General features: G+C 45.1%; 1 protein-coding gene across 1 annotated transcript in view; it reads left to right on the top strand.

Moving 5' to 3' along the window:
• The window catches only part of ADAMTS16 (ADAM metallopeptidase with thrombospondin type 1 motif 16), a 547,822-nt gene that overhangs the window by 179,334 nt on the left and 340,674 nt on the right, over positions 1–27,814 (top strand). The window contains exons 6-7 of the mRNA XM_075314921.1: positions 17,479–17,562; positions 27,009–27,168. Of these exons, the coding sequence (XP_075171036.1) occupies positions 17,479–17,562; positions 27,009–27,168 (244 nt within the window). The remainder of the gene's footprint in view (positions 1–17,478; positions 17,563–27,008; positions 27,169–27,814) is intronic.

Here is a 27,814-nt window from a genome sequence, read left to right as displayed (position 1 = left end):
CAATCGATGACTGGATTTGTAGACCGCAGCCAAGGAATTCCTAAAATTATCGGAAAATGGGAAGAAGAAATCAACATGAAAACAAGGGTCTCCTGCTGACCTGGTTTCATCACACATTCAAGGGGTACCTACTCCCGATCAACTGGTCCAGAAACTAATGGAGAACCGTCTACTGTCTCCATGGTAACCGGTGAGGATCTTTGTTGAGTCTGGATACCGTGTTTCCTGGCAAAAGAAGAGTCCATGAAATTTCCCCCTGCCCCAGAGTCTATCATAGCAGATGTAGGAATTAACTGTCCCTCCCACCGTATCTGAATGGGAAGCGAGCAATGGGTGTATTTCCCTTCTGAGTCCTTAGTTGAAGTTGACATCAAAGTCAAGGGAAATACCGCATCCAGGTGTAAACTTGCCTCAGAGATATCGGACTCTGCGTCCGTGTTGTCACCCTCTGCCATTGCTGCCAGTACCTTATTCGGGCGATTTGGACGTTTTGGGCAGTCAATCAGAAAATGGTCCGATTGACCACAATAGAAACACAAACGCTCACGGAGCCGGTGTTCACTACGTTCGTTGGTCTCTCGCTTTTGTAGAGAGTCCACTTGCATAGGAACATCCTCAGCCTCCCGTGGCGTCTTGTGAGCAGGTTCTCTAGAAGGAAACGCAAAGTTGGTTACCCGGTTTACAGCTGCCCATTTTTCCTGTCGGCGTTCCGTCAAGCGGGTATCGATACGCACACAGTGTTGGAGAAACAGTTCAAAATCCCATGGAGATTCGGCACGAGCTAACTCGTCCTTGATGGTACCGGACAAACCCTTTCTGAAAACGGACAATAGTGCATTGTTTCCCCAGTCGGTGCCTACCACTAACCTTTTGAACTCAGTGGTGTATTCGACGACAGACCGCTTTCCCTGACGTAAGGAAAGCAGAGCCGATTCAGCGGTAGCACGGCGATTAGTATCATCAAACATTTCCGCCATTGCTGTTAAAAAGTCATCCAGGTTATTTAAACGGATATCACGGTTCTCTATCATAGGATTAGCCCAAGCCAGTGCTCGTGAGGTTAACAACATGATTATACATAACACTTTTGACCGGTCAGAACGGTAATAATCAGCATGTACATCAAAAAATAGTATACACTGGTTAACAAACCCACGAAACTGACTTCGATCACCACTGAAACGAAATGGGGGTAACCTAGGCATACCGGGAGCTGATACGGATGTAGCGGGGGTGGCTTCCTGAGCCTCCACTCTGACTTGCAAATCCTGAATAGCCGGACCCAGTACCTGGTGATCATGGCCCAGCTGTACCTCCACATCTCTAAGCTTAGTTTGCACCGCCTCCATCTCCTGCTGCAAGGAGTTAATCATGGAGAAAAGCTGATCTACTCGTGTCTCAGTCATTGCCCCAGCGAAATCCTCTTATTGGCCTGAGTATAATGTAATACTATTGTATGTACTGAGGATTTCGATTGCGTTAGGGCAATGACAACCAGAGACGAGTTCTTGGTGCAAAAGACGTTTTATAATATGTAACCGCAAAATGTGCACAGAACAGAATATACACAATAATAAGTAACCGCAATATGTAAACAGAACAAAATATACACAGTAATATGTAACCGCAATATGCACACAGAACAGTATATACACAGTGGAACATAAACACAGTAAATACCTGCTGGGTTCAGAGCAAAGGGGAATTCCCGACGCTGCACACCGGACTCCCCCAGGGAGACCACCAGGAGCGAACCCCTATACAGGGGCTGTCCGGCAATCACCCCAGAAGGCCTAAATGCACAGCAGCCGGGACACAAAAAGGGCAACAGATATAGTCCAAAAAATGTCCGTACGTGATGTGAGTCCTAGGGTGGATATGAACGGAAGGGACCGGGCAGAAATGCCGACCAGAGACGGCAGACAGAGTCCGAGCACAGTTGGATGAGAGGTGAAGTCCAGAGCTGGTGTCAGGTGTTTCAACTGGATCCAAACAGCAATCAGGAGATGAGAGCAGCAGGGCAGGAGTACACAGGAAGCAGTATACTCAGGCAACTAGACTAAGCTTAGGGGCGGCTTTTAAACAGATTTACAGGAAGTAGGGCAACAGAACAGAAAACTCCATGTTAACAAAGGGCAAGATCCTTCAAAAGAAAACTGAAATCCCGGAACTCTGACACTAGTATATAACGCACAAGTCTAGTGAACAATACACGTCAGTCAGCAGTGTCTGATAGTGTCAAACTTCTCAGTAATTGTCGCTCCTAAAAACCTGTTAGGTTCTTAGTGCGTCCGTGCTTGCATTTAAAAACCGCACGTGTGTGCCTGTCGGTGGCAGCGTACAGGTGCACGTTTTTCACAAACTAGTATATAACGCACAAGCCTAGTGAATAATACACGTCAGTCAGCAGTGTCTGATAGTGTCAAACTTCTCAGTAATTGTCGCTCCTAAAAACCTATTAGGTTCTTAGTGCGTCCGTGCTTGCATTTAAAAACCGCACGTGTGTGCCTGTCGGTGGCAGCGTACAGGTGCACTTGTGTGCGTTTTGCACAAACTTGGATATAACGCACAAGTCTAGTGAATACACGTCAGCACAGCATTGCAAAATGCGCAAGGGCGTTGGCAACGAACAAGGAAGTGGACGTGATGGTGGTGCAGGCAGAGGCCGAGGTCGTGGGCAAGCTCTAATTTCGCCACAACAAAGGGCCACATCTACTCGCTCGCACGTCCTGTCCCAAATTTTTGGGGACCACAGCAGTACACCGCTCTTGAACCAAGACCAGTGTCAACAGGTTGTTAGTTGGATAGCGGATAATGCTTCCAGTCAGATTGGACACTCAGAAGAGCTGTTCACGTTTCCATTCGCACATTCTGGCCTCTCGCCAGCTCCTGTTGAAGTGGGTCATGAGGAGATCGTATGTACAGATGCCCAAATATTTGAGCAGCCACGTTCTCACGAAGTTGGCAACGTGTCTCAACAAGGGGTGGACGATGATGAGACACAATTGTCAGGAAGTCAGGAGGAGGAGCAGGGTGCAGAAGAGGAAGACGACGTGGTGGATGATCCAGTAACTGACCCAACCTGGCAGGAGGATATGCAGAGCGAGGACAGCAGTGCACAGGGGGAGGGAGGCGTAGCATCCCAACAGGCAGTAAGAAGCAGGGTGGTGGGCCCAGGCAGAAGTCAGGCAACCGTTCCCGGAACAACAACACGACACAAGGTGCCTGTACAAATGTTAGGTCTTCCCGAGTCTGGCAGTTTTTTAAGTTGGCTCCAGATGATTCTAAAAAGGCCATTTGCGACACCTGCCATGCCAGCATCAGCAGGGGTACCAAAACTAGCAGCCTGACCACCACCAGCATGATCAGGCACATGTCAGCCAAGCACCCGACTTTGTGGGATGTACAACAGAGTCGAGGAGCAGTGCTTGCTAATGTCACTGCTACGTCTTCGCTTGTTGTGCATGCGAGTCAATCCCCTGTCCATGCTGCCTGCGAACAAGCCTCCTCTGGCCCTGCACCTGCAGTTGCCTACGCAGAAATAACACCATCATCAAGCACGTCCTTGTCCCAGCGCAGCATTCAGTTATCCATTCAGCAAACCTTTGAACGCAGGCGCAAATACACTGCCAACGCCCCACATGCCACAGTTCTAAATGCTAACATTTCGCGACTGCTTGCGCTGGAAATGTTGCCTTTTAGGCTGGTGGAGACAGAAGCATTCCGCGACCTGATGGCGTCAGCTGTCCCACGTTACTCTGTCCCCAGGGCCACTTTTTCTCCCAGTGTGCCATCCCCGCATTGCATAACCACGTGTCACAAAACATCACACGTGCCCTGAACAACGCTGTTTCAGCCAAAGTCCACCTAACCACAGACACGTGGACAAGTGCTTGTGGGCAAGGCTGCTACATCTCGTTGACGGCACACTGGGTTAATATTGTGGAAGCTGGGACCCAGTCTGAGCGAGGGACGGAACACGTCCTTCCCACACCAAGGTTTGCAGGCCCTACCTCCGTCAGGATTTCACTCACACTCTACGGCTCCGGAATGTCATGCTCCTCAGCCTCCTCCTCCTCCTGCGCATCCTCATCCACTTTACCCTCCACACCAGTCCCAAGCTGGAAGCACTGCAGCACTGCCTCGGCGAAGCGGCAACAGGCTGTGCTGAAGCTAATTTGCATAGGTGACAAACCCCACAATGCAGAAGAGATGTGGACAGCTCTGAAACAGCAGGCAGATCACTGGCTCACACCTCTGAACCTAAAGCCAGGAAAGGTCGTGTGGGACAATGGCTGGAACCTGGTGGCGGCTTTGAGGCGAGACCAGCTGACACATGTTCCATGCTTGGCCCATGTGCTCAACCTCGTGGTTCAGCGGTTTCTAAAGTCATACCCAGAGATGTCTGATCTGCTGGTAAAAGTTCGCCGCCTGTCTGCACATTTTCGGAAGTCACCTACTGCTTCAGCCGGCCTTGCTGGCTTTCAGCGCCGTTTGCATCTTCCGGCTCACAGACTGGTGTGTGATGTCCCCACGCGTTGGAATTCAACTCTGCACATGTTGGTCAGGATATGTGAGCAGAAGAGGGCAGTTGTTGAGTACCTGCATCACCTAAACTGTCGGGAAATGGGTCAAACTCCACACATAACACCTGAGGAGTGGAGATGGATGTCCGACCTATGTACCATCCTCCAAAACTTTGAGGACTCCACCAAGATGGTGAGTGGTGATGACGCCATTATTAGCGTCACCATACCACTTCTCTGCCTTCTAAAACGGTCTCTGCTCAAAAAACAAACATGATGCATTGCAGGCGGAGCGCGATGAGTTGCAGCAAGAAACAGTAGTGGGTGTGGGTGATAACACACAGCCCAGCCTCGTCTCATCACAACGTGCAGTGGAGGACTATGATGAGGAGGAGGATGAAGACATTGAGCAACTCTCCGGCCAAATTGAAGATATGACATGCACACCAGTCATATCCTTGGTTCAGTGTGGCTGGCCAGAGGACAGGGTAGATGAGGAGGAGGAGGACAGCATGTTCAGTCATCGTGTTGGTCAGGATACTGAAGTACTGGATGTTAAGAGTCTGGCGCACATGGCTGACTTTATGGTAAGCTGCCTGTCTCGTGACCCTCACGTTAAGAACATCTTGGCCGACAATCATTACTGGTTGGTAACACTGTTAGACCCACGCTACAAGGAGAACTTTATGTCTCTTATTCCCGAGGCGGAGAGGTCAGCCAAAATGCAGCAGTTCCTGAAGGCGATAGTCACGGAAGTAGGCAAAGCATTCCCCTCACAAAACGCTAGCGGCATAGGTCAGGAATCAGTGGACAACCAAGGCGTACAGCCGAGAGGGGCACAAGTCCAATCCGCCAGAGGTAGGGGAACAGTCTTTAAGATGTGGGACAGTTTTCTCAGCCCCTCACGTACCACAGCCCCTGAGATGTGGGGTAGTGCCACAAGAAATCCTAAGTTTGCCCAGATGCTCAAGGAGTACCTGGCAGATCGAACAACTGTACTCCGACATTCCTCTGTGCCTTACAATTATTGGGTATCCAAGCTGGACACGTGGCATGAATTGGCTCTCTACGCCTTGGAAGTCCTGGCCTGCCTTGCCGCTAGTGTTTTGTTAGAGCGTGTTTTTAGTGCCGCAGGTGGAATCATTACAGATAAACGCACCCGCCTGTCAACTGAAAATGCTGACAGGCTGACTCTGATCAAGATGAACAAGGGTTGGATTGGGCCAGACTTCACCACACCACCAGCAAATGAGAGCAGAATTTAAAGTTTGTAACGGGAATTTGCCATGTACCTCCACTCACCCATGGGTACACACTTCTGGACTTTGGATAATCGCTGGACTGCTCCTCCTTCTCCTCATGCGCCACCATGATGACCGTTACAATAGTTAGGCCGTTGTTTCAGGTAAACCCCCAGTGGTAAATTTTTTCAGCCATTCTTTCAGAATGGACATTACAACAACAGGAGACCCGCTCCTTTGCAATGGGAACAATGTTTTGAGGCCCTCATGCACGTCTCTATCCAGGGACAATGTGGAGCCTCCCAATTTTTGGCTGCCCTGCCAAAGGGCTATACTAAAATAGACCCACTTCCTTACAATGGGCACTTCAGGTTTACAGGCCCTCATACACGTCTCTATCCAGGGACAATGTGGAGCCTCCCAATTTTTGGCTGCCCTGCCAAAGGGCTATACTACAATAGACCCACTTCCTTACAATGGGCACTTCAGGTTTACAGGCCATCATGCACGTCTCTATCCAGGGACAATGTGGAGCCTCCCAATTTTTGGCTGCCCTGCCAAAGGGCTATACTACAATAGACCCACTTCCTTACAATGGGCACTTTAGGTTTACAGGCCATCATGCACGTCTGTATGCAGGGGCATTGGTGAACCTCACAATTTTGGACTTCCCTGGCAAAGGAAAATACTACAAAGACTCACTTCCTCAAAATGGGCACATTAGAGTCAGGAGGCCTTCATGTACGTCTCTTCTCAGGGACATCGGAGTGCCACACAATGTTTTCATGTAAAATCTTTCATGTAATCTCAAAAGGTAACATACACCAGCTCTATCTCACTATTGGGTATGTGCCCTTAACATTTCCGCCATGAAAATTCATTTTGGTGTCATTTTGGAAGGTTTTCTGGCGAGTCCGTAAAAATGGCGTAAAACTCGGATAAAAGTGTTCACAGCTGTGACTTTTGAGTGATAAATGCTTCAAGGGGTCTTCCCCATGCTGTTGCCATGTCATTTGAGCACTCTTCTGAGACTTTTGTGACATTTTTAGGGTTTCTACATGCTGCCGGGGGGTCATTTCATAAAAATACTCGGGTCTCCCATAGGATAACATTGGGCTTGGTACTCGGGCCGAGTACACGAGTATCTTGGGATGCTCGGCCCGAGCCTCGAGCACCCGAGCTTTTTAGTACTCGCTCATCACTATTAATTACCAACCCATAAAATCTTTAATTTTAACTCACCTAATCAACCCTTCTATCCCACCTCCAAACTCCCCTACTTTATACGCTACAATAAGAGCATGGAAAACTTTGGCCAAAACTCGGACTAATCTTAATAAAAATCATCTTCTTAGAAATACTCCCCTAAAACTTTTGGCGATTCTGGATAACTCAGAAATTCCCTCAACATGGCAGGAGTCAAATCACTTGTACTGTTTTGGGTCAATATGACCCAACCTATTAAAATCTTGATTTTTTTAGCTACTATAAGAGTTTTGTTTGAATACCTATTTCATTATTAAACTGTATGGGAACATGGTTGATCAGAAAAAAATAAAAAATGAAATTAAAACGTAATTTTTTTCTTTTTCTGTTTCAGAAAGTTTACACGGGCTGTTTGCAATTACGTTTGCTTTATAGCATTCTGCACACAAATAATAAACATGCTTTAGATTTCTATTACTATAATGTTAAATCTAACTAAATCTAACTTTGTGATAACATATTTTATAAAACAACAAATGATTAATAATAAAAACTTTAGTTCTAGAAAGGTTGAACAGGTTCATGGATTTTTGAACACAATAATAAATCACATGTCCTTTATGTGAAGCCCCGAGAACGCTGTGTCGGTGCATTACCTTCAGGGACTCCACTCAGCTGGATCTTGTCACAGGTAGGAGATCTTCTTCTTGTCGTGACGCCACTCTCAGTATTGCGGCCAGTAGGGACCGCCACTGCAGGTTGAGGGACGCCTGGGGCTGATGGTGAGTGCAGTTAGTTGGAATAGCCTCCTGAGAGTGAGGCAAGCCCCAGGGCCCTGTGTAGGTGCGTAGAACCACAAGGCGCAGAATGACTCAACACAGGCAGGATGTCTTTCAGGGTTTTTACTCACAGTTGATGGCAGGGTGAGTGACCCGGGCGTAGCTGGGATGAACCAAGTGGGAACCAGGTGTCCTTCAGGCTGACTTGTGAGGGTGACTACTAACTCGCCTTCCTTAGCCCTTGGTGGTTTGGGGTAACCCCGACTTTGAGTCCCTATGGGGGTCACCCAGGGAAGATGCTGCAGCCTCTCTCCCCTTCGTTTGCCGTTTGCTTGTCGCCTGGACCAGGCCACTCCAGCTGCTTGCCTCCTGTGACCTATGGGCCCTAACTGTGGCTACGTGGCTGTGGCTTTTGTGGTGTTGTGGCGTGGGCTTTGAGAGCCCCACACCGGCAGGTTTAGCAAAAGAAAGCTGGATCTATCTCCGCTTCGGGATCTGCCGCCCGTTTGGGCCTGGTACTCTCTAGCAGTCTCCTTACTTCCCACTCCGTTGCTCTCTCTCTAGCTGAAGATGGATTTCGGGTAGCACTCCTAGTTGACCGTTCTCCCCCGTCGGTAGCCACTGCGCGGGCGCTGTCAGACTGCACAGCCCCAGGGATCTGCTCCTCACTCGAGCTCCCTGGACTCTACACTGCACCGGCTCACATCTGGGACCTTCACTGCTGCTCCTGTCAGAGCCTCACTTTCCTGCTCCTCACTCCTCCACACTCTGCTGCAGACTCTAGACTGTTTACTCCTCCTTCTCTTTTCCCTTTTGTGCCTGCCTACGCCACCTAGCAACCAGACTCTCTTACCACACCCCTTGAGAGGAGATGGAGGCTTTTGGCCCCCTCCACTATTCCAGTGAAGGTGAAGGCTTTCCCCCCTCCTGGGATCCCCAGGGGTCCTCTCATGGGTACATGTGTGAGACCTGATCACTATGCGCCTGTGTACCACACCCCGGTCAGCCTTCTGGATTACCTGTATTGTACTGTCCCCAGCATGGGTGCAGTACTCAGTGGTGCCTGACCAGGTCAGGGGCGCCACATTCCCCCTTAGTTATCACCAGCACGTCCTCGGGCTGCAAGACAACATTTTAAAAATGCATAAAACATTAAAACATGTAAAACATTTTTAAAAGCACCAGGTACCATACATCACCACCCTCCACCCACAAGTCCGTTAACCCACCCAAAACCCTTTCACGTTGGCCGCGGCTTCAGCCACTTCTGGCAGGATGTAGAGGCGGCTTACATGGGCTGGTGGTTTCAGGGTATACCTGGCCTGGTGGATCCGCGCCTTCAGCCTCTTCTGGCAGGATGCAGAGGCGGCCTCCACAGTTGGTGCTGACCAGGTACCCTCTTTGTGGTGGAGAGCCAGGCCCCATAAACAGGCATGCTCTCTGGTCGCAGGCGAGCCAAGGCCCTATATACGGACGGGCTCCTCCTGGTTGCAGACGAGCCAAGCCCCTAAACAGGCTGACTCTGGTGGTGGTGGTGCCCTCTGGTGTAACTATTTACACTGCGAGAGTTTGTGGCTATAGCCAGTTCATAGCCTTAAGGTTTATTTCTCACAATAGTTTATGTGGGCACATACTTGAACTTTAAAACGTTGCAAAACAAACTTTCCAAACTGGTCAAAACTTGCTGTACTTTACTTAAACTTAGGCGGATTCCTCTTCACCAGGGCTTGGGCCTGTAGGGCTGCGGCACCTGTTGCTTTCTTGACCTTTTTCTTCATCTGTAGTGGTCTCTTCAGTAGGTTCTTTGTCTTTTCTTTCCTTATGGCTGTCTTTCCTTTCTTCTCTGGGACATGGCACTACATCTAGGGCATACCACCCTCTTTCTCCTTGGTGCATGGTGAACTGCACTGTGTCTCCCATCTTTAAGTTTCTGCCAGGGTGTCCTCTGGGCAGATTAGCTCTGACGTCTCTCCGATTGACAAAAATACCTTCTTTTATACCAGGTGCTACGATGAACCCATATCCTGACTTCAGGCTGAAGTCCTCCACTACTCCTCTGCAAAGGGGTCCTCTGGCCTGGGCTTTGGCTCTTCTCAGGAACCTTTTTTCTTGTAGGTCTCTGGCCGTGATGTCATCTCTCTGCTCTGGGGATGGCGATGCAGGGGAAAACTGAGTTCTGCTGCGGCGCTGCGTCTTGCGGGCTGGATTCTGCGAAGTGCAGCTTACAAGCTCCCAGGTGAGGCTTTGGGGCAGATCTTCTTCTTCAGCAGGAGGTGTCTGGTCTTCTTCGTCAGCAGGAGGTGTCAGGTCTTCCTCGTCAGCAGGAGGTGTCAGGTCTTCCTCGTCCCAGCGGGAATATGGCAGCATCTCCGGCTCTGGGACTAGCACTGCTGCTGGCTCCGGGGGCAACTCCTCAGCTTCTTGCCCTCCTCTCCCCCTTAGTTCTTCGCTGCACTCTGGTCGTGGCAGCGCCGGGGATGAGTGTTCCTCAGCTGGCCCAGGCGGTGGACTCTTCAGCGTGGTTGCTGCAGGGGTTGCCTTAGGGGTGTGCGGAGGGAGCATGTATCGGTCCACCATCTCCGGTGGGAACTTGGCCTCCAGGTCAGCCTTCAGCTGCCAGTATGCGGAGTCTTCACCTATCAGGGATTTCCTAGTAGGGACTTCCTTAGGCTGGGGAGCGGTGTCTGCTCTGGCCTTGCAGGCCGGGGTAAATGGTGATGCAATCTCTTGGCGGGCCGCGCCTGGCACGGTAGCAGCCTGGTCTTGGCAGGCCGCGCCCTGTATGGCGGCGGCCTGGTCTTGGCGGGCCGCGCCCTGTATGGCGGCGGCCTGGATCGGCGTCGCAGCTGCGATGGGATCTGTGCAGGCTGGGCTGGGCGTCGCTGCAGGGACCGGGTCTTGGTGGGCCGAGCAGGGCATCGCTGCGGCGGCCGGGGCTTGGCGGGCCGAGCAGGGCATCGCTGCGGCAGCCGGGGCTTGGCGGGCCGAGCAGGGCATCGCTGCGGCGGCCTGGGCTTGGCGGGCCGCACCTGGCATGGCTGCGGCCTGGCTCAGCGTCGCCGCGCCGGGCGCCTCTTCTGGGACCGCGGTCGTAGCAGCAGGGGTTGGAGTACTTGCGCTGGCCGGGGCAACTCTGGACTCACCCATCAGTGGCGCCATCGGGATCTGAGTCGTCGCCGCTCGATCTGGCAGGCGTCGCGCGGCTCCCTCCTCGTAGGTCCGAACCGCCGCAGCCATCTCCAGAAGCTCCGTGCGTCCCTCACTGAGCTGTCGCATGATCCTGGCCTCCAGCTGATCGCAGAAGATAGCAAGCTCCCGGCACCACCAGGCAGCAGAGCCTGGTTCTGGGTATCCACGTCCGGACTCCATCTCTTCTCTCTGCAGCAGCAGGCTTGTGGCTCTCTTTCCTTCCCGCCGTCTCTGGATGCTTCCGCTCTCTTCACAAGCGAGGTCAGAACTCTGCAGGGGATCTCTGGGTAGCCACACCTCTTCGTGGGCGGTAACTTCTTCCAGCGCGGGCTGCTGTTGTTTTTCAGCGCGCTTTTCATGGTGGCAATATGGCGGCGCTTCCAATTTTTCAAGCGGACCGCCCAGGCACATGGTCACCTGTCTCAACAGGTCTAGTCCTTATCCTGTTCGTGACGCCAGATGTGAAGCCCCGAGAACGCTGTGTCGGTGCATTACCTTCAGGGACTCCACTCAGCTGGATCTTGTCACAGGTAGGAGATCTTCTTCTTGTCGTGACGCCACTCTCAGTATTGCGGCCAGTAGGGACCGCCACTGCAGGTTGAGGGACGCCTGGGGCTGATGGTGAGTGCAGTTAGTTGGAATAGCCTCCTGAGAGTGAGGCAAGCCCCAGGGCCCTGTGTAGGTGCGTAGAACCACAAGGCGCAGAATGACTCAACACAGGCAGGATGTCTTTCAGGGTTTTTACTCACAGTTGATGGCAGGGTGAGTGACCCGGGCGTAGCTGGGATGAACCAAGTGGGAACCAGGTGTCCTTCAGGCTGACTTGTGAGGGTGACTACTAACTCGCCTTCCTTAGCCCTTGGTGGTTTGGGGTAACCCCGACTTTGAGTCCCTATGGGGGTCACCCAGGGAAGATGCTGCAGCCTCTCTCCCCTTCGTTTGCCGTTTGCTTGTCGCCTGGACCAGGCCACTCCAGCTGCTTGCCTCCTGTGACCTATGGGCCCTAACTGTGGCTACGTGGCTGCGGCTTTTGTGGGGTTGTGGCGTGGGCTTTGAGAGCCCCACACCGGCAGGTTTAGCAAAAGAAAGCTGGATCTATCTCCGCTTCGGGATCTGCCGCCCGTTTGGGCCTGGTACTCTCTAGCAGTCTCCTTACTTCCCACTCCGTTGCTCTCTCTCTAGCTGAAGATGGATTTCGGGTAGCACTCCTAGTTGACCGTTCTCCCCCGTCGGTAGCCACTGCGCGGGCGCTGTCAGACTGCACAGCCCCAGGGATCTGCTCCTCACTCGAGCTCCCTGGACTCTACACTGCACCGGCTCACATCTGGGACCTTCACTGCTGCTCCTGTCAGAGCCTCACTTTCCTGCTCCTCACTCCTCCACACTCTGCTGCAGACTCTAGACTGTTTACTCCTCCTTCTCTTTTCCCTTTTGTGCCTGCCTACGCCACCTAGCAACCAGACTCTCTTACCACACCCCTTGAGAGGAGATGGAGGCTTTTGGCCCCCTCCACTATTCCAGTGAAGGTGAAGGCTTTTCCCCCTCCTGGGATCCCCAGGGGTCCTCTCATGGGTACATGTGTGAGACCTGATCACTATGCGCCTGTGTACCACACCCCGGTCAGCCTTCTGGATTACCTGTATTGTACTGTCCCCAGCATGGGTGCAGTACTCAGTGGTGCCTGACCAGGTCAGGGGCGCCACATTTACATAGATATTTTACACACCCAGCACATGTCAGATTTGTTTTCTTGTCACAAGAAGATGGACAGAAGCTCCATGTCTTCCTTTTTTGGCTGGTAGCTGTGCTGGTGGAGGCCGTAAGTACCGTAGCTGTGCTGGTGGAGGTCATGAGCATCGTAGCTATGCTGGTGGAGGCCGTGAGTATTGTAGCTGTGCTAGTGGAGGCCTTGGAGTCTCTTTCTTGAGCATGCTACTGGACACTAGTCACAATGGCTGCTGCTCCTTTACTTCTGGGTGTTACTTTTCTGGCTTCGATATATGGCCTAACTAAGGATTTTCCTAATTCTTTGAGAAAAATTCTTCTTTTATGCAGCTTATTTCTGTTCCAATTGGGGTCAATTTCTCAATAAAACAATTGCATTGTATGCAGAAACATCCAGAATGTTGTAAAATATAATCAATGGCCACCGATTGGTTTTGCATTTGCATGTGTATGTTGATATTGCTTGATCTAGAGTATAACTGCCCCTTTTGTGGCATTATAATCTAATATCATGTACAGCTTTCTGTCTTCTCGATTACGTACTGCATTGTCATGGTGCATTGTGCTCATTAGAATGACCTGTTTGTTTTTTTTGGGGAACTTAAGAGACAACTGTTGTATCTCCAGTAAAATAAAAAGTAGAACTATACACATCTCTTTTACTAAGGATACCTTGCGGCAGTTCTGGCTTTGTTTTCCTGATAGTACCCAGCATGGTAACTTGTCTTTTTCGCAACATTTGGGCTAGTTGGTAGGATGTAAAAAAGTTGTGACATTTTGTCCTTTTAGTTCATGAGTCAAATCAAAAACAACTACTTGTTGTTGTCACGATACTGTTTCCACTCTGCTGTGGCAGAGCTGTATCAGTCACCTGATCATGTTGTCTGCATTCCCAGTAGGAGGAGCTTTTCCTTCTATGCCTCGTTCCTAGGAGCTCACCACGTCATCAGAATGTCCCCTCCATTATCACGCTGCCAGTTATAGATCTGCTCTGCAGTGTTCTTGGCTGGTTCCTGTAAGTGCTCTAGATTCTGTCCATTACATCCCCCGACCCCTCCTGACCTCCGTGGCCTCTATTCTGCCTGACCTCCCTGTCTCCCAGCTCCTCCGTTTTGTCTTACCTTCAATGCCCCTCTCCTGCCCATTGTCCCATCCCTGTGCTCCCTCCTTCGGCTTGCTCTCCCTATTACTGACTTCTGGCTTGTCTCGGACCCTGACTCCGCCTCCTCCCTTGTACTGTGCTCCCTCTCTCGGCTCTGACCTGGTATGACTCCTCTTAACAACCATTCAGTTGCCTAGGCCGCCGTGTGCCTGGGCTCCCTCTAGTGGTGGTTTTCGTTACAGACAGCTCTGGTTCTACAGTGTGGTGGATCTCATTACATATACTGTGTGCTGACTCTCCCTAGTGGTGATATCACATTTGTGTCCTCTCTCACAGAATCAAAAGTGAAATGACTGAATGAGTACTTGCTTACTGATAAGAACAGTGACACCTCCACTCTTTTGAATAATGAAATGAAGACACAGGAAAACAAATACATTTTGCAGGCAGAAATAATTAGTGACTTGTTGAAAAGTATAAAATGTTATCTGGTCATATTGACCCAAACAGTACACGTGTAAGGGTCTCGTCACACTTAGCGGCGCACCGACGATCTCACCAGCGATCCTATCTGGCAGGGATCGTTGGTGCGCCGCTACATGGTCGCTGGTGAGCTGTCAATCAGGCAGATCTCACCAGCGACCAGCCACCAGTGACTCGTGTAACAATGCTGCGCTTGGTAACCAAGGTAAATATCGGGTAACTAAGCAAAGCGCTTTGCTTGGTTACCCGATATTTACCCTGGTTACCAGCATATGCTGCTTACACAGAGTCGGTGCTCGTTGGTATCCTGCAGTCAAACACACAATGAGCAAAAAAAGGTCCTGATCGTTTTGTAACGATCAGCGACCTCGCAGTAGGGGCCCACTCGCTGCTACGTGTCACACACAGCGACATTGCTGGCGAGGGCGCTGATAGGTCACAAAACCTGTGACGTTTCAGTGATCTCGCTAGCGATATTGCTATGTGTGACGGGGGCTTAAAAATCAGCGTTTAGCAAAAACTAAACAAAAAAAAACAGAAAAAAAAACAAAAACTCATAGTAAGATCCCCTCAAATGAGGAAAAGCCAATTACCGTATTTTTCGGACCATAAGACGCACTTTTTTCCCCCAAATGTTGGGGTAAAGTTGGGGGTGCGTCTTATGGTTTGACTATAGGTCTGCGGCCGGGAATGAGGGTGCTGCGGTGGAGCGGTTCATCAGGGGCCCGAGCAGGCTGTAGCAGCCTGCTGTGACCACGTGGGCCCGCTCATTACATATGCACGCCCATCCTCCCGCCCATTTCTCAGCGCAGAAGCCGGCACTGACAGGTGGGCGGGAGGACGAGCGGGGACACGCGCATAGTAAAGAGCCGGTCCGCATGATCACCCCTGGCAATTACAGCCTGGAGTGATCATGTGCGTCATCAGCGCGGGGTGCAGTGAATAAGTACACTCACCCGTCCCCGTGTGTGGAGCCATCCCCCTGCAGCATGCGATGTCTTCCTGTCTGTGCCAGTCAGCTGATCTGTGCTGTTCAGCTGATCGGCACAGACAGGAAGACATCGCGATGCTGCAGGGGAACGGCTCCACACACACAGGTCAGTGGCGCAGAGAGGAAGATGATTGGTGCTGCAGGAAGTGAGGAAAAGGTGAGTATAAACGTTTATTTTTTTTTCTCTGTGCTATAGGATACAGGCCATATACCAGGATGGTATATGAGCACAATGGGGGCATATAGCAGGATGGGAGTATATGAGCAGGATGGATGGGGGTATATGAACAGGATGGGGGTATATGAACAGGATGGGGGTATATGAACAGGATGGGGTATATGAACAGGATGGGAGTATATGAGCAGGATGGATGGGGGAATATGAGCAGGATGGATGGGGGGTATATCAATAGGATAGGAGTATATGAGCAGGATGGGGTATATGAGCAGGATGGGGGTTTATAGCAGGATCATATACAAGGCAGGAGGATCATTACCAGGATGGGGTACCTTAGTAGAGAATTTGGGGACATTACCCCCCATAACAGTGTCAGCAGCAGATCCTCGCCCCATAGCAGTGTGTCATGACCACATTTTTTTGCTTAAAGTTTTATTTTCCTATTTTCCTCCTGTAAAACCGGGGTGCGTCTTATAGTCCAGTGCGTCTTATAGTCCGAAAAATACGGTAATCACAAGTTTCAGATTTACATAATATATAATCTGCAGGGTCTCAAATTTCATTTTGGGTCATATGGACCCGAACAGAACAGCAGGGTTATTAATAATAATAATAATAATAATAATATTAATTTATAAACTGCATTTTGTTTTTACTTTTGTTATCTTTGCCTGATATTTAAATTTGTTTGGTGATCTGAAACATTCAAGTGTGACAAACATGCAAAAGAATAAGAAATCAGGAATGGGGCAAACACTTTTTCACACCACTGTATATAGCAGCTTCCATATAGAACAATCAAAAAGTGGGATAATCCTTTCCCCAATATCCTGCGTCCTCACAGGAAAATCTATTTTACAGCTGAGAAAATACAACAGTTTCCTGTGATAAATTACACAGGATGCCTAATAAGCAAAGTGCAGCAGTGCTACCAAACATTGCTCAGATGGTCACAGATAAGTTTCTTGACCTGCCTTCCCTTTTGCGCCCCCTTTTAGCTGAACCAACTGTATATCGACCCCTTGCTAGGTTATCCATATCGCTCATATACTCTTTAAATTAATTCTTCATGACAGCATCCTCTGGCAGAGAGTTTCATAGTCTTGGTGTTCTTACAATACAGAATCTCCTACTATTTTGGTTTAAAAGCCTTATTTCCTTCAGGCATAGTGGATGCCCCTTGCTATACATATTGTCCTAGATATAGATAGAGGTTCATTAACTACAAAACATCCAGAAATAAATATCTAAACTTAACTTGCAATTTAATCAGAAAGCAAAGTTTTACGGCACATCCAACAAACACAGAACAAATGAATATATAAATATAATAAATAGACTGTGGAACCCCTCACCATTGGAGGATTTGCCCGGATAAACCTCCTCATATGCATCCAGGATCCAAGCAGGGACTCGCGTTAGCCTACTGCAGGCGGTTTGAGTCCCCGATAACTGAGAAGGACTTAATTATTGCCTTATTTTCTGACCTCTGACAGATTTTTGGCAGCAATTATCTTCACAACTATTTTTGTGATGTGGGTCAACCTTTGGTAAATATTATTCTAGGGTAAAGTAGGGAATAGCCGACGAGGAGCGGGGAGCACCCTAAACATTATGGTGCAACTCCGCTGGTAGGCAGGTGACAGTGAGGGTTAATTGACAGACATAGTGCCCCCGATTATTAATATAAACTTTGTAAGTATCGTTGAACACTGTCACCCCTTTTACCACTTTATTGTACCCTATCTTACCTCTTGCACCTCACCCCCTTCACTTGACTACGGTCTGCTAGAATTATATTGATGGTTCTATGGTATATTATTTTAATTAATAAAAATAAAGTACTGTTTTAGGGGATTTTTTCTTTGGTCTTTATATAATTCATTACTCTTTTTGATTATTTGTTTTGGCTTTCAGTACAGATGTAAGCAACTGGTATGGTGGGAAGTTTCATACCTTTTTAGGCCTATTTTCTGCAAACATGGTGTGAATACAAGCTTTCTTCTTGAATTTTGTCACAGTCTGTAATACAAAGTTTTACATTTTTATGTATTACAGGTGTCTGCTTTATTTAAAGATGGAACGATAGGTGGGAACATTAATGTTGTCATCAGTGGTCTTATCCTACTGGAAGATGAGCAGGTACAATTGATTTACTACCCTGTTACAAACCTTAATAAGTTATTTTAACCTGATAATTTATGGCATTTGGTCATCAGGGTGGATGTATGTAGCCGAATCAGGAACTGAGCAAGCTCCATAGCAGGCAGATGCCGGCTTTAAGGCAGTATTCACACGACAGTTTTAAAAAAAACGGTCCAATGTTCCCCCAGAAAAGTGGGAAAGTGTGACAATTTTTTTCTCTCTAGTCATCTATGGCAAATCTGTTTGTTTTTTTTACAGCAACAGTTTTTAATTGTTTACAGGACCATTTATATTTTCCCATGTTGCAGAATTGCAATGTATCCATTAAAATCGGAAGCTATACTGTGGCATCTGAATTTTTTATTTTGGCACAAATTGACTTGAATGGGTGAGTCTCACTCAATTTCCAGAGGAAAATTGAGCGTCCTGAAATGTTTTCACACCAGGTCTCAATGAAAAAAAAATGGTCATTTGCACTGCCGCACTGAACAATATTGGTCAGAGCGTTCTCCGTTTTTTAAGACAGAAAATATGGTCGTACGAACAAACGCCCACAGCTACGTCTAGAGATAGGTTAAATAGCAGTGATTGGAGCTATTATTCACTGACCACAGCATTCAAATATCATCATAAGAATAGAATTTTTTTCTGTCACAGTGCTCCCTATAGAAAATACAATAAAAATAGACAAAAACATTATGTATATGCAAAAATAGTATTTTTAAAAATGTAACCTCGGCGTGCAAAAAATCAAACCGTCACAAAGCTGTGTTGATGGAAAAATAAAAAAGTTATAGATCTTAAAAAAAAAATGGGACATAAAGTCAACCTTTCTTTTTTAGAAAGTTCTGAATTATTTTTTCAGAAAAATAACAAAAAAAAATCTTTATGTTTGGAATGACTGTACTACTGATCTGCGAAATCATACTCCCAGGTCATTTTAATGCATAATGTATTCTATAAAAACAAAATTAAAAAACATAAATGGTGGAATTGCATTTTTTTGGCCATTTTGCCACACTTGTAATTTTTTTTCCTAGTTTTCAGAATATTAAATGATAAAGTGAATGATAGTCTTCAAAATGATCAATTGTCCCATCCAAAAAACAAAAATCCTTTATATGGCTATGTTAATGGAGAAATTAATTTTGGGCTCTTGAAAGAAGAGGGATTAAATAATAAAAGAGTGCAAATACAAACTTTTCCGGTCTTGAAAGGGTCGAACAAAAAAAACATGAAATAATCAATTAGAAAGTGACGATAGCTGCTATGGCAACAACATTTACGTGCCATGCTACTGGTATTATCAATGACAGAATTCATTATGGCAATAATAAGACACCAAGGGAAAGAAGAGGGAATTTATGTTATATTATTTTCATCTATTTTTGAATATTTACAAGATTGTATAAAGTAAGCCCTTTAAAAATTTCAAACGATATGTACAGTTAATGACTAATTACAAAATAATAAATAGATTAAAAATCCTGGTGGAATTTATTTCTGAAATGTTCAGAGGACATGCATCTTCTGTTAGGTAGTTGTGGCAAGTATATGAATGGACTGTTTTGTGCTATTGTAGATTATACTGTTTTAGTCGATCCATATTTCCAATTTTTAACTAAATTTACTTTTTTATAATGATTTACCACAACTAAGAGATAAGGAGATATGTGTAAAGTTTATTATGAAGGAAACATCTGCAGTTTGCTGTTGATACTAGCCAATTTTTGGTGTGTTGATTGCAAGAGCTGTCAACAAAAGACAAGGCTTGATCACGTTCCAAGGTAGTAGGGGATCCAACACATGTGAGTAGATAAAATCAATGTTTATTCCAACATTGTTAAAAACATCATCATTAGTATATATTTCATAAATAGATTGGGCAAAATGTCTATAGTACCTGGGGATTATTACGCGCTTCGGGCCTTTAAACAGTCTGGTTCTTAGTCATAAATTTATGATTAAGAAACAGGGAGTTCATAAGTACAAAACGCGTAATAACACATTTTTTTGTAGTCTTTTTGCGCACTGTTTTAATGGAAGATTTTTTTAACAATTTTGGATCACCTACTTGTTACTGGTATGTCACTGTTGACAGACAATCCTGTTGTATCCTCCAACTGCTGAAGGTCACTGCTTTTGGCTGCACAAACTGCTCCTTGATATAGCATTCTTTCTTCCTTGATGCAAATGGAGTTCTATGTATCTTCCCTGGTAGGGTTAACTTTTTCTAGTTCAGCTGCAAATCCTTATCCCTACTACCTGTGTGTGTATATATATATATATATATATATATATATATATATATACACACCTGTATTTCCCCTTGGTTTGTTACTGGTGGTAGCGTTTACTCCTATGCTGTCCAGTCAGCTATCCTAAGCAGTCAACTTAAAGTCTCCTGTCGAAACAAATTGTCATGCTTTAAGTGTGGCGAGCGCATTCAGACCAAAGAAATCTGGTGAACACCAGAACAACAGAAAGAACAAGGGGGGAACACTGGGGACACAATAACAATAGTGAGCCCTGGCGCTAGTGAGAGGGTAGACATCTCCTTATCATCACCTGTAGCTGTCCTGACTCTCCTAGCCAGTCCACACAACTGTCACTGAGCAGCATCCTGAGACCCTGGTAAACCCTATAGATGCCCTGACTAGTGAGAGGCAGGTGAGGTTCATTAAACCCACAGCTGCTCTAATAAGACAAGGGGGTAGGGGAGACAAACAGGGATAAAACTGCAACACAAAAAGATAAGGCTTGGCTTGTGGAACGCTCCAACATAGCTCCTTCCACTAAGGAGGCCAGTATACAAATGGATTTGTATCTTCAACAAGGATTGCTGGGTAACATCTCTATTTTAACCTGAAGGGTGTGAATAAAAAGCTACTGCAGCTGAAGGACTCCACTTGGGACTGCTGAAAAAGCTGCTAACAGCAAAACTGACATTAACCATTTCAGTGCAAAAAGAAATGAAACATTAAATGTAGATAGCCAAATGGTAATGAGAGGCTCCAGTCCAAAAGCTGTCACTAGTCTCCAAAAACTGGGAGACAACCATGACACACGTTGTATGTTGCTGTCATTCTCTCAAAGTCATCTTGCAGATAACTTGTCGGTTTGCATTAACCTGTTTACTTTCCCTGTGTGTTCCTTAGATCTTAGTAGAGTTGACTAGTGCTCATCCCATGAGGTCACTATCTAGGGCGTATTTCAGGGTCAGTCAGTGTAGGTGTACTGATTGGCATATAGGTGCAGAACCGATCTAGAAACATCAGGGTAGCCAGGGGGCAGTGGTAGGTTTTTATCATGGGTCACCATCTTCCCCCTTCCCTAGAGACAGGGTTTCCTTCTCCACCTCCTTTCTCTGTTTGTCTGGTATTCCCCATACCAAGCATGACACTACTACCTTGGAACCTTCTGTGTGGCTTGACTCTCTAAGTGCTCCTGTGCACTGTTTGATATGATTGATGACTGATAGGATTGTGAGCGAAATATTATTTCTCTTCCTTTTGCTTTCATCAGGTGTAGTGGAAGCAACATAGAAAATTCCATGGCACTATCTTAATGCAGCTGGACTTAATGAATGACTTTGTGTTGATTATAATGCTTGTAGAAAAACTATTAATATATTTTATAGAATTTTATTAATTTACTAGATGGTGGCCCTATTCTAGCGCATTGGGTATTCTAGAATATGTATGTAGTTTATTTATGAAGATTTAAGAATAATGCAATGAATATACACGGTAAAATATATACATTATCATTAAATGTTCATAGAACTTAATACAACTGAGCGAAATGATTAAACAGATCATCAAAATATATAAACTATTACACTAACACAGGTTCTGTGACAGTCTGGGTCACATTGCTAAGGCTGCAGTTGGGTATCTAAGGCGCCTGCCCGCACTACTCCCTCAGCAACACCCACATCCAATCCGGAGGCAGCTGAGCAGAGAGGTGAGCGGGACATGCCGAGGTGGAAAAATTTCTCACGAAAAAAGTAATACAAGGAGAGCTCAAAACTGGTTCACAGACTAAAAACTCCTTAATTTACAAGTTATCAATTTTATTAACAGAAGCAATTAAAAACACTTCCACATTATATAGAAAATATTCATTGGTGCCATACAAAAATTTCAAACATATATCCCCCTTATTTTTATAGTCCTATGTGTTACCCCAATTTAGGAGCAAGAACAAATGTCAGTAAGGCGCAATATAAAAATATATCCCTAAACAGTCCAATAGTCAAGGGTCCTACAGTCAAGATCCCTAAAGGCAGCACTTTTTTACCCTAAATTAGTCGGTTCTGCACTGAGATATAATTCCATATATACTGCCACTTCCTATATTAGTGAGGAGGCTGTCAACCTTCTACCCCTAATCGACCCGACGCATTTCCCCTTCAAATAGAAGGTTCTTCAGGGGTCATCAAAAAGTAGTATAGAAAAATACAATTAATTTATACATTATCCTCCAATCATACAGTGAATACAGACATAGTTTTTGTAATCTCCCCAAACAGAGTACATCAAACAAATGATCTTCAGATTGTACATATGACTATTATAGTCTCCTCTGGTGCTGTCGTATCTTTAGTCTCCAAGAATTGCCAGGTAACACAGAGTTCCACAAAATATTAGCGCTGTCTCCACGTGGATTTTGCAGAGGCTGGGCATGCTCTGAACAGTGCAGGGAGCCCCAACTACATGCTGGTATATAGTTTTAAACTTTTTTGGACCAGGACATGCCAATTGCAACCTGAGGGGACTCTAGTCCATTTATCTACACGGACACTGAAAAGGAAAAAGCTTGCTTAAGGGGAATTATGAATGGACATGTTTTTAATAGGTGACATCATCATTCACCTAGAATATACAGCCTTGTCCCGAATGAGATGACAAAAATCTGAAAAATATTTCTATAACGGGAATTCTTTGTTCGGTAATATCCACGCTAATATTTTGTGGAACTCTGTGTTACCTGGCAATTCTTGGAGACTAAAGATACGACAGCACCAGAGGAGACTATAATAGTCATATGTACAATCTGAAGATCATTTGTTTGATGTACTCTGTTTGGGGAGATTACAAAAACTATGTCTGTATTCACTGTATGATTGGAGGATAATGTAAAAATTAATTGTATTTTTCTATACTACTTTTTGATGACCCCTGAAGAACCTTCTATTTGAAGGGGAAACGCGTCGGGTCGATTAGGGGTAGAAGGTTGACAGCCTCCTCACTAATATAGGAAGTGGCAGTATATATGGAATTATATCTCAGTGCAGAACCGACTAATTTAGGGTAAAAAAGTGCTGCCTTTAGGGATCTTGACTGTAGGACCCTTGACTATTGGACTGTTTAGGGATATATTTTTATATTGCGCCTTACTGACATTTGTTCTTGCTCCTAAATTGGGGTAACACATAGGACTATAAAAATAAGGGGGATATATGTTTGAAATTTTTGTATGGCACCAATGAATATTTTCTATATAATGTGGAAGTGTTTTTAATTGCGTCTGTTAATAAAATTGATAATTTTTAAATTAAGGAGTTTTTAGTCTGTGAACCACTGCCGAGGTGGAAAAACCAATCAGCGACGCGGGATTTCCGTTACAGACAGACAGAATTAGACAATTATATATATAGATATTGATGATTATGTACATGAAGTAGATGCAGTGATCTGTCTAGGCTGTTGCTATACACGGAAGTGTCTATTATTGAAACATGTTGATTAGTCTTTGCTTTGAATGGAGGCACCCAGACCTGAATCTCTATTTTTAAAATTTTGTGACTAAAAATGTCTTTAGCTCAGCAGTCTCAGTCAGGGCGGACAGCTTTGTTATTATTTTTAACTTTCTTAATGTCTTACTTCAGGTTCAGACCGTCCGTGACAGTTTAATTATTTGCCATTTAAGTTTTCACAATCTGCCTAGACTTTGGCCAATATCCAGTCAACTAAAAAAAAAGTATCTTTTGATCAGACACCTGCGATAACTTTAATTAATGCAATTTTCTCTAAAATCACTCAGTTAAGAATGTAAGGTATGCTGATTGGGATAAAAGACCCAGCCATACTTGCTCTTGCTGAGCGTTCTATCTTCTTATAGACTGCAGTATAACACTGGAGTTGTATAATTTTGCTTTATTTGACAAGTATATGATCATCATCAGTACAAATAATCAGATGGTGAAACTACAAAACGTCTATATAATCTCTATTAGATTTCCTAATTTCCATTATTTTCAAAATGAAGATTCTTGGAAAGACGGTCTGCTTCTGCAGGATCCGCTAAAAATAAACTGAGGAGCTGATAACCTAAAACAAATGGTATTTACCTGCCACCATTGTGGTAATCTGTAGGTAAATACGATCTTAGACCCCTTCGTATTTCCAGTAAATGTGGTGTCTGTGTTCACACGTACTGAAGACACATTCACGTGCTTACTCGTGGAAATCTGTGTTGAATTTCACACCTTCCTGTTTTCGCATGGATCATGTGTCCATGTGAACCATGCATGTGTATATGTGATACACATCATGACATGTCCGATTTTTTGCTTTTGCATGAATGTCGAGGGGAAATCGGAATTTATGGGTCCATTTAAAACATGTAAAGCACACGAATGACATCCATGTGACATCTGTGTGCCATCCATATGAGATTAACCAGAATTGAATGCATTCAAAAAAATTAAAGATTTTTATGTGTTAAAGATGTGCAAAGATAGATTTTACAGCTATTAGCTGTAACTAATTGAAAAAAAAACGACCTGGGTCCCCCCCATTTTTGACAACCAGCAAAGGTAAAGCAGACAGCTGTGGTCTGATATTATGAGGCTGGGAAATTCTATGGTTACTGGGGCCTTCCCAACCTAAAAATACCAGCCCACAGCTGCTCCAAAATGGGTGCGTCTCATTAGATGCGCAAATTCTAGTGCTTTGCCTTGGCTTTTCCTGATTGCCCTGGTGCGGTGGCAATCAGGGTAATGGTTTATGGGGTTGATGTCAGCTGTGCAGGGTCAGCTGGAATTAAGCCTAGGACTTAATAATGGAGAGGTATCTATCAGATGCACCCATTACTAACCCAGTGATCCAAAAAAAGACACACAAAGGGATAAAAAATCAATAAACAATCTCCGAAACCTTCCCTCATTTGCAAAAAAACCCCCAAAACATGCAGCTCCACCGTAGTTTACCGAATCCAAAAAAGATGTCTGAATAAACCACAAACATACAAAACAAAGAAATAAAACAAGTAATTTACCATTGTTCACCAGTTTATTCAAAATAAATTAATATTCCCTGTCCAGGGATTCCGACACACAAAGTCTGTGGAGCATTTCTCAGACACGCCATAGACTTTGCTTACATGCAATTTCAGATCACGCTATGCTGCATGAAACCCAGCGCCTCTGAACAGCGGTGACATCATTAACATTACCGCTCACTAGATAGACACTTCTCCATTACTAACATCAGGGATTGATGCCCACTGACATCAACCTGATAAACCATTACCCTGATTACCATTGCAACATGGAAATTGGATAGAGACAAGACAAAGCACGAGACTTGGAGCATTTATTTGATGTGCCACTTTTCAGGGGCTGCATGCAATAGCAATAGACATTCCCAGCCTGTTAACATCAGCTCTGAGCTGCCTGCTTTACCTTTGCTGTTTATCAAAAATGGGGTGAACCCATGTCATTTATTTTCAATTAACTATTTATTTACTTGCTTAATCACTGTAAAATCTATCTATCTATTTTTTCACATCCTTAGCATATAAAAAATTAATTTCAGTGTCTAATGTTTTGGGTTTTTTTTTGGTTACATGGATTTAGATTGACACATATATTTAAAATGGTATTTAGCTGCAGGTTACCATTATAGCTGCAGATAAATACCGCTTTTATTTTTTGGGGACCGATTCCTTTTTAAATGGAACCTGTCACCACTTTTTTGCCCTATAAGCTGCGTCCACCACCACCGGGCTCTTATATACAGCATTCTAACATGCTGTATATAAGAGCCCAGGCATAAAAAACACTTTATAATACTTACCTAACGGTCGCGCGGTGGGCCTAATGGGCGTCTCTGTTGTCCGGTGCCGGCACCCCCTCTTTCGCCCGTCTTTGTCCTCTTTCTGAAGCCTGCGGGCATGACGCGGCTACGTCATACACATTCGCCAGTCCTGCGCAGGCACACTACAATACTTTGATCTGCCCTACTCAGGGCAGATCAAAGTGCTCCTGCTCGGGACCTGAATGCTGGCGAGTGTGTATGACATCGGACCCGTCATGCACCGCGGCTAGAGAAGAAGAACAAAGATGGCCAAAAGAGGCAGCACCAGCGCCGGACAACGGAGACGCCCATGAGGCCCACCACGTGACCGTTAGGTAAGTATTATAAAGTGTTTTTATGTTATACTCCTGGCTTGGGCTCTAATATACAGCATGTTAGAATGCTGTATATAAGAGCCCAGTGGTGGTGGCCGCAGCTTAAAGGCCGAAAAAGTAGTGACAAGTTCTCTTTAAGGGCTATTCCAAAGCTTTATTATTATTATTATTATTTATTAAAGTTAAAGTTATTAATTCTGCACAGGATAGGGTAAACTTTCTGATCATTGCAAGGTTGACTTTCGTGGCCCCCACTATAATGAGAACACACTGTCGCTTTATTCATTGTAATGAAAGTGGTGGAGATTATCGAGTGCTGCGCTCGGCCATAGTGGTCAGACCCCCAACAATTAGAAAGTTATTCTCTAAACACTGGATAAAGGGTGGTTTTCAAACTTGGTAATACCCCTTCGATACAAAAATATTTTCTCTCCTCTTTATATTTGGATTTTTTTTGCTGGCCTCTACTACAGTTCATTGATGTAGTTCGCTAACACGTAACCACATTTCTTAATTAATTATGTCCCAGACTTTACTGAAAAAAACGGAATTATGACATCATGTCTTTTTTGTCTTAAAGTAATTTTTGTGTAAAAGTACACATGAAAAAGCAAGTTCCATTTCTGTTTTTAATTTCTTCTTAATTTATTTCTCCACCTTTCCTTTTTTTATTGTACTGTACTTTGATATGAGTGACAACTCATTTTGGATTGGCAAATAGCATTGATTAATAAAACAAAAATGAATTTTTTATTTTAGCTCCAATGTTAAAAGCAGGATAATTAGCATAATACAATGAGAATGCGCAGTAACTGTAGATCAGTACAGTATATTTTATATAACGTATTTGCTAAATCATTTTACAATGTGAATGACAATGTTAATTGTGAAATGGTATCCAATATTATACAATCATATTATAGTATTACTTATAATTAAATATGTGAATCAACATTAGGTAGCAAAAAAAAAAAAACAACAAAGCCTCAAAGACATCTAAAAGTAATATGTGCCTTTATTTCAGCCTGGTCTTGTAATAAACCATCACGCTGACCATACGCTAAGCAGCTTTTGCCAGTGGCAGTCTGGTCTAATGGGAAAAGATGGCAGTCGGCATGATCATGCTATTCTACTTACTGGTTTGGATATATGTTCCTGGAAGAATGAACCTTGTGACACATTAGGTAGGGTTCCATATGCAATTTTTATATTTCAGAAAGTGCTCAAATAGCAATAACTTTCACAGGCATTTCTTTTGTTTTTATTGTAATAAGTTTTCTTGTAGACCAGACATAACAACCACCATTTGTTGCTCCACAATTTCTCTTAAGTCTGCAGCCTTGGGTAAGCTTTTAATCCGCCATCGTTTAAACTAACCAAACCAAACAGCCCAAATTTGCCTCCTAGAACTCAAAAACACTCTGCAAATCTGCATTTTCCTCAATTTAGAGTTAAACAAAATGCTATTGCATACCCTTATCATGTCTATACTGTACCATTCTTGCATCCCGACAATATTCCAACAGCTCTGCTATCCCTTGATATTCACAGGCATTTCCTCTGTCAATTCCTTCACTGACTAGCCATTGATTAGGGAATTACATTCAAACTATTATCCAGGATATTTGTATTGTTATTTTTTTTTTTTTGCTATTAGGGCTAAGATCTTATACAGGCAAGTTGTTGTTAACTACTTGCCTGTTCTTCTCAGTGCTGATATCTGCTGGTGCCTGCTACTCTGCTGCTTCATTTGACCTTGCGCCAACAGAGCAGCTCCTCCGCGATGCTTAGTCGATGAGGCGCCATTGCCAATGTCATGCTGGTTGACAG

This window comes from Anomaloglossus baeobatrachus, chromosome 6 (genome assembly GCF_048569485.1).
Source record: "Anomaloglossus baeobatrachus isolate aAnoBae1 chromosome 6, aAnoBae1.hap1, whole genome shotgun sequence".
Lineage (NCBI taxonomy): Eukaryota > Metazoa > Chordata > Amphibia > Anura > Aromobatidae > Anomaloglossus > Anomaloglossus baeobatrachus.
Note: the sequence above shows the minus strand (reverse complement) of the source record. Positions and strands in the feature narration are given on the sequence as shown.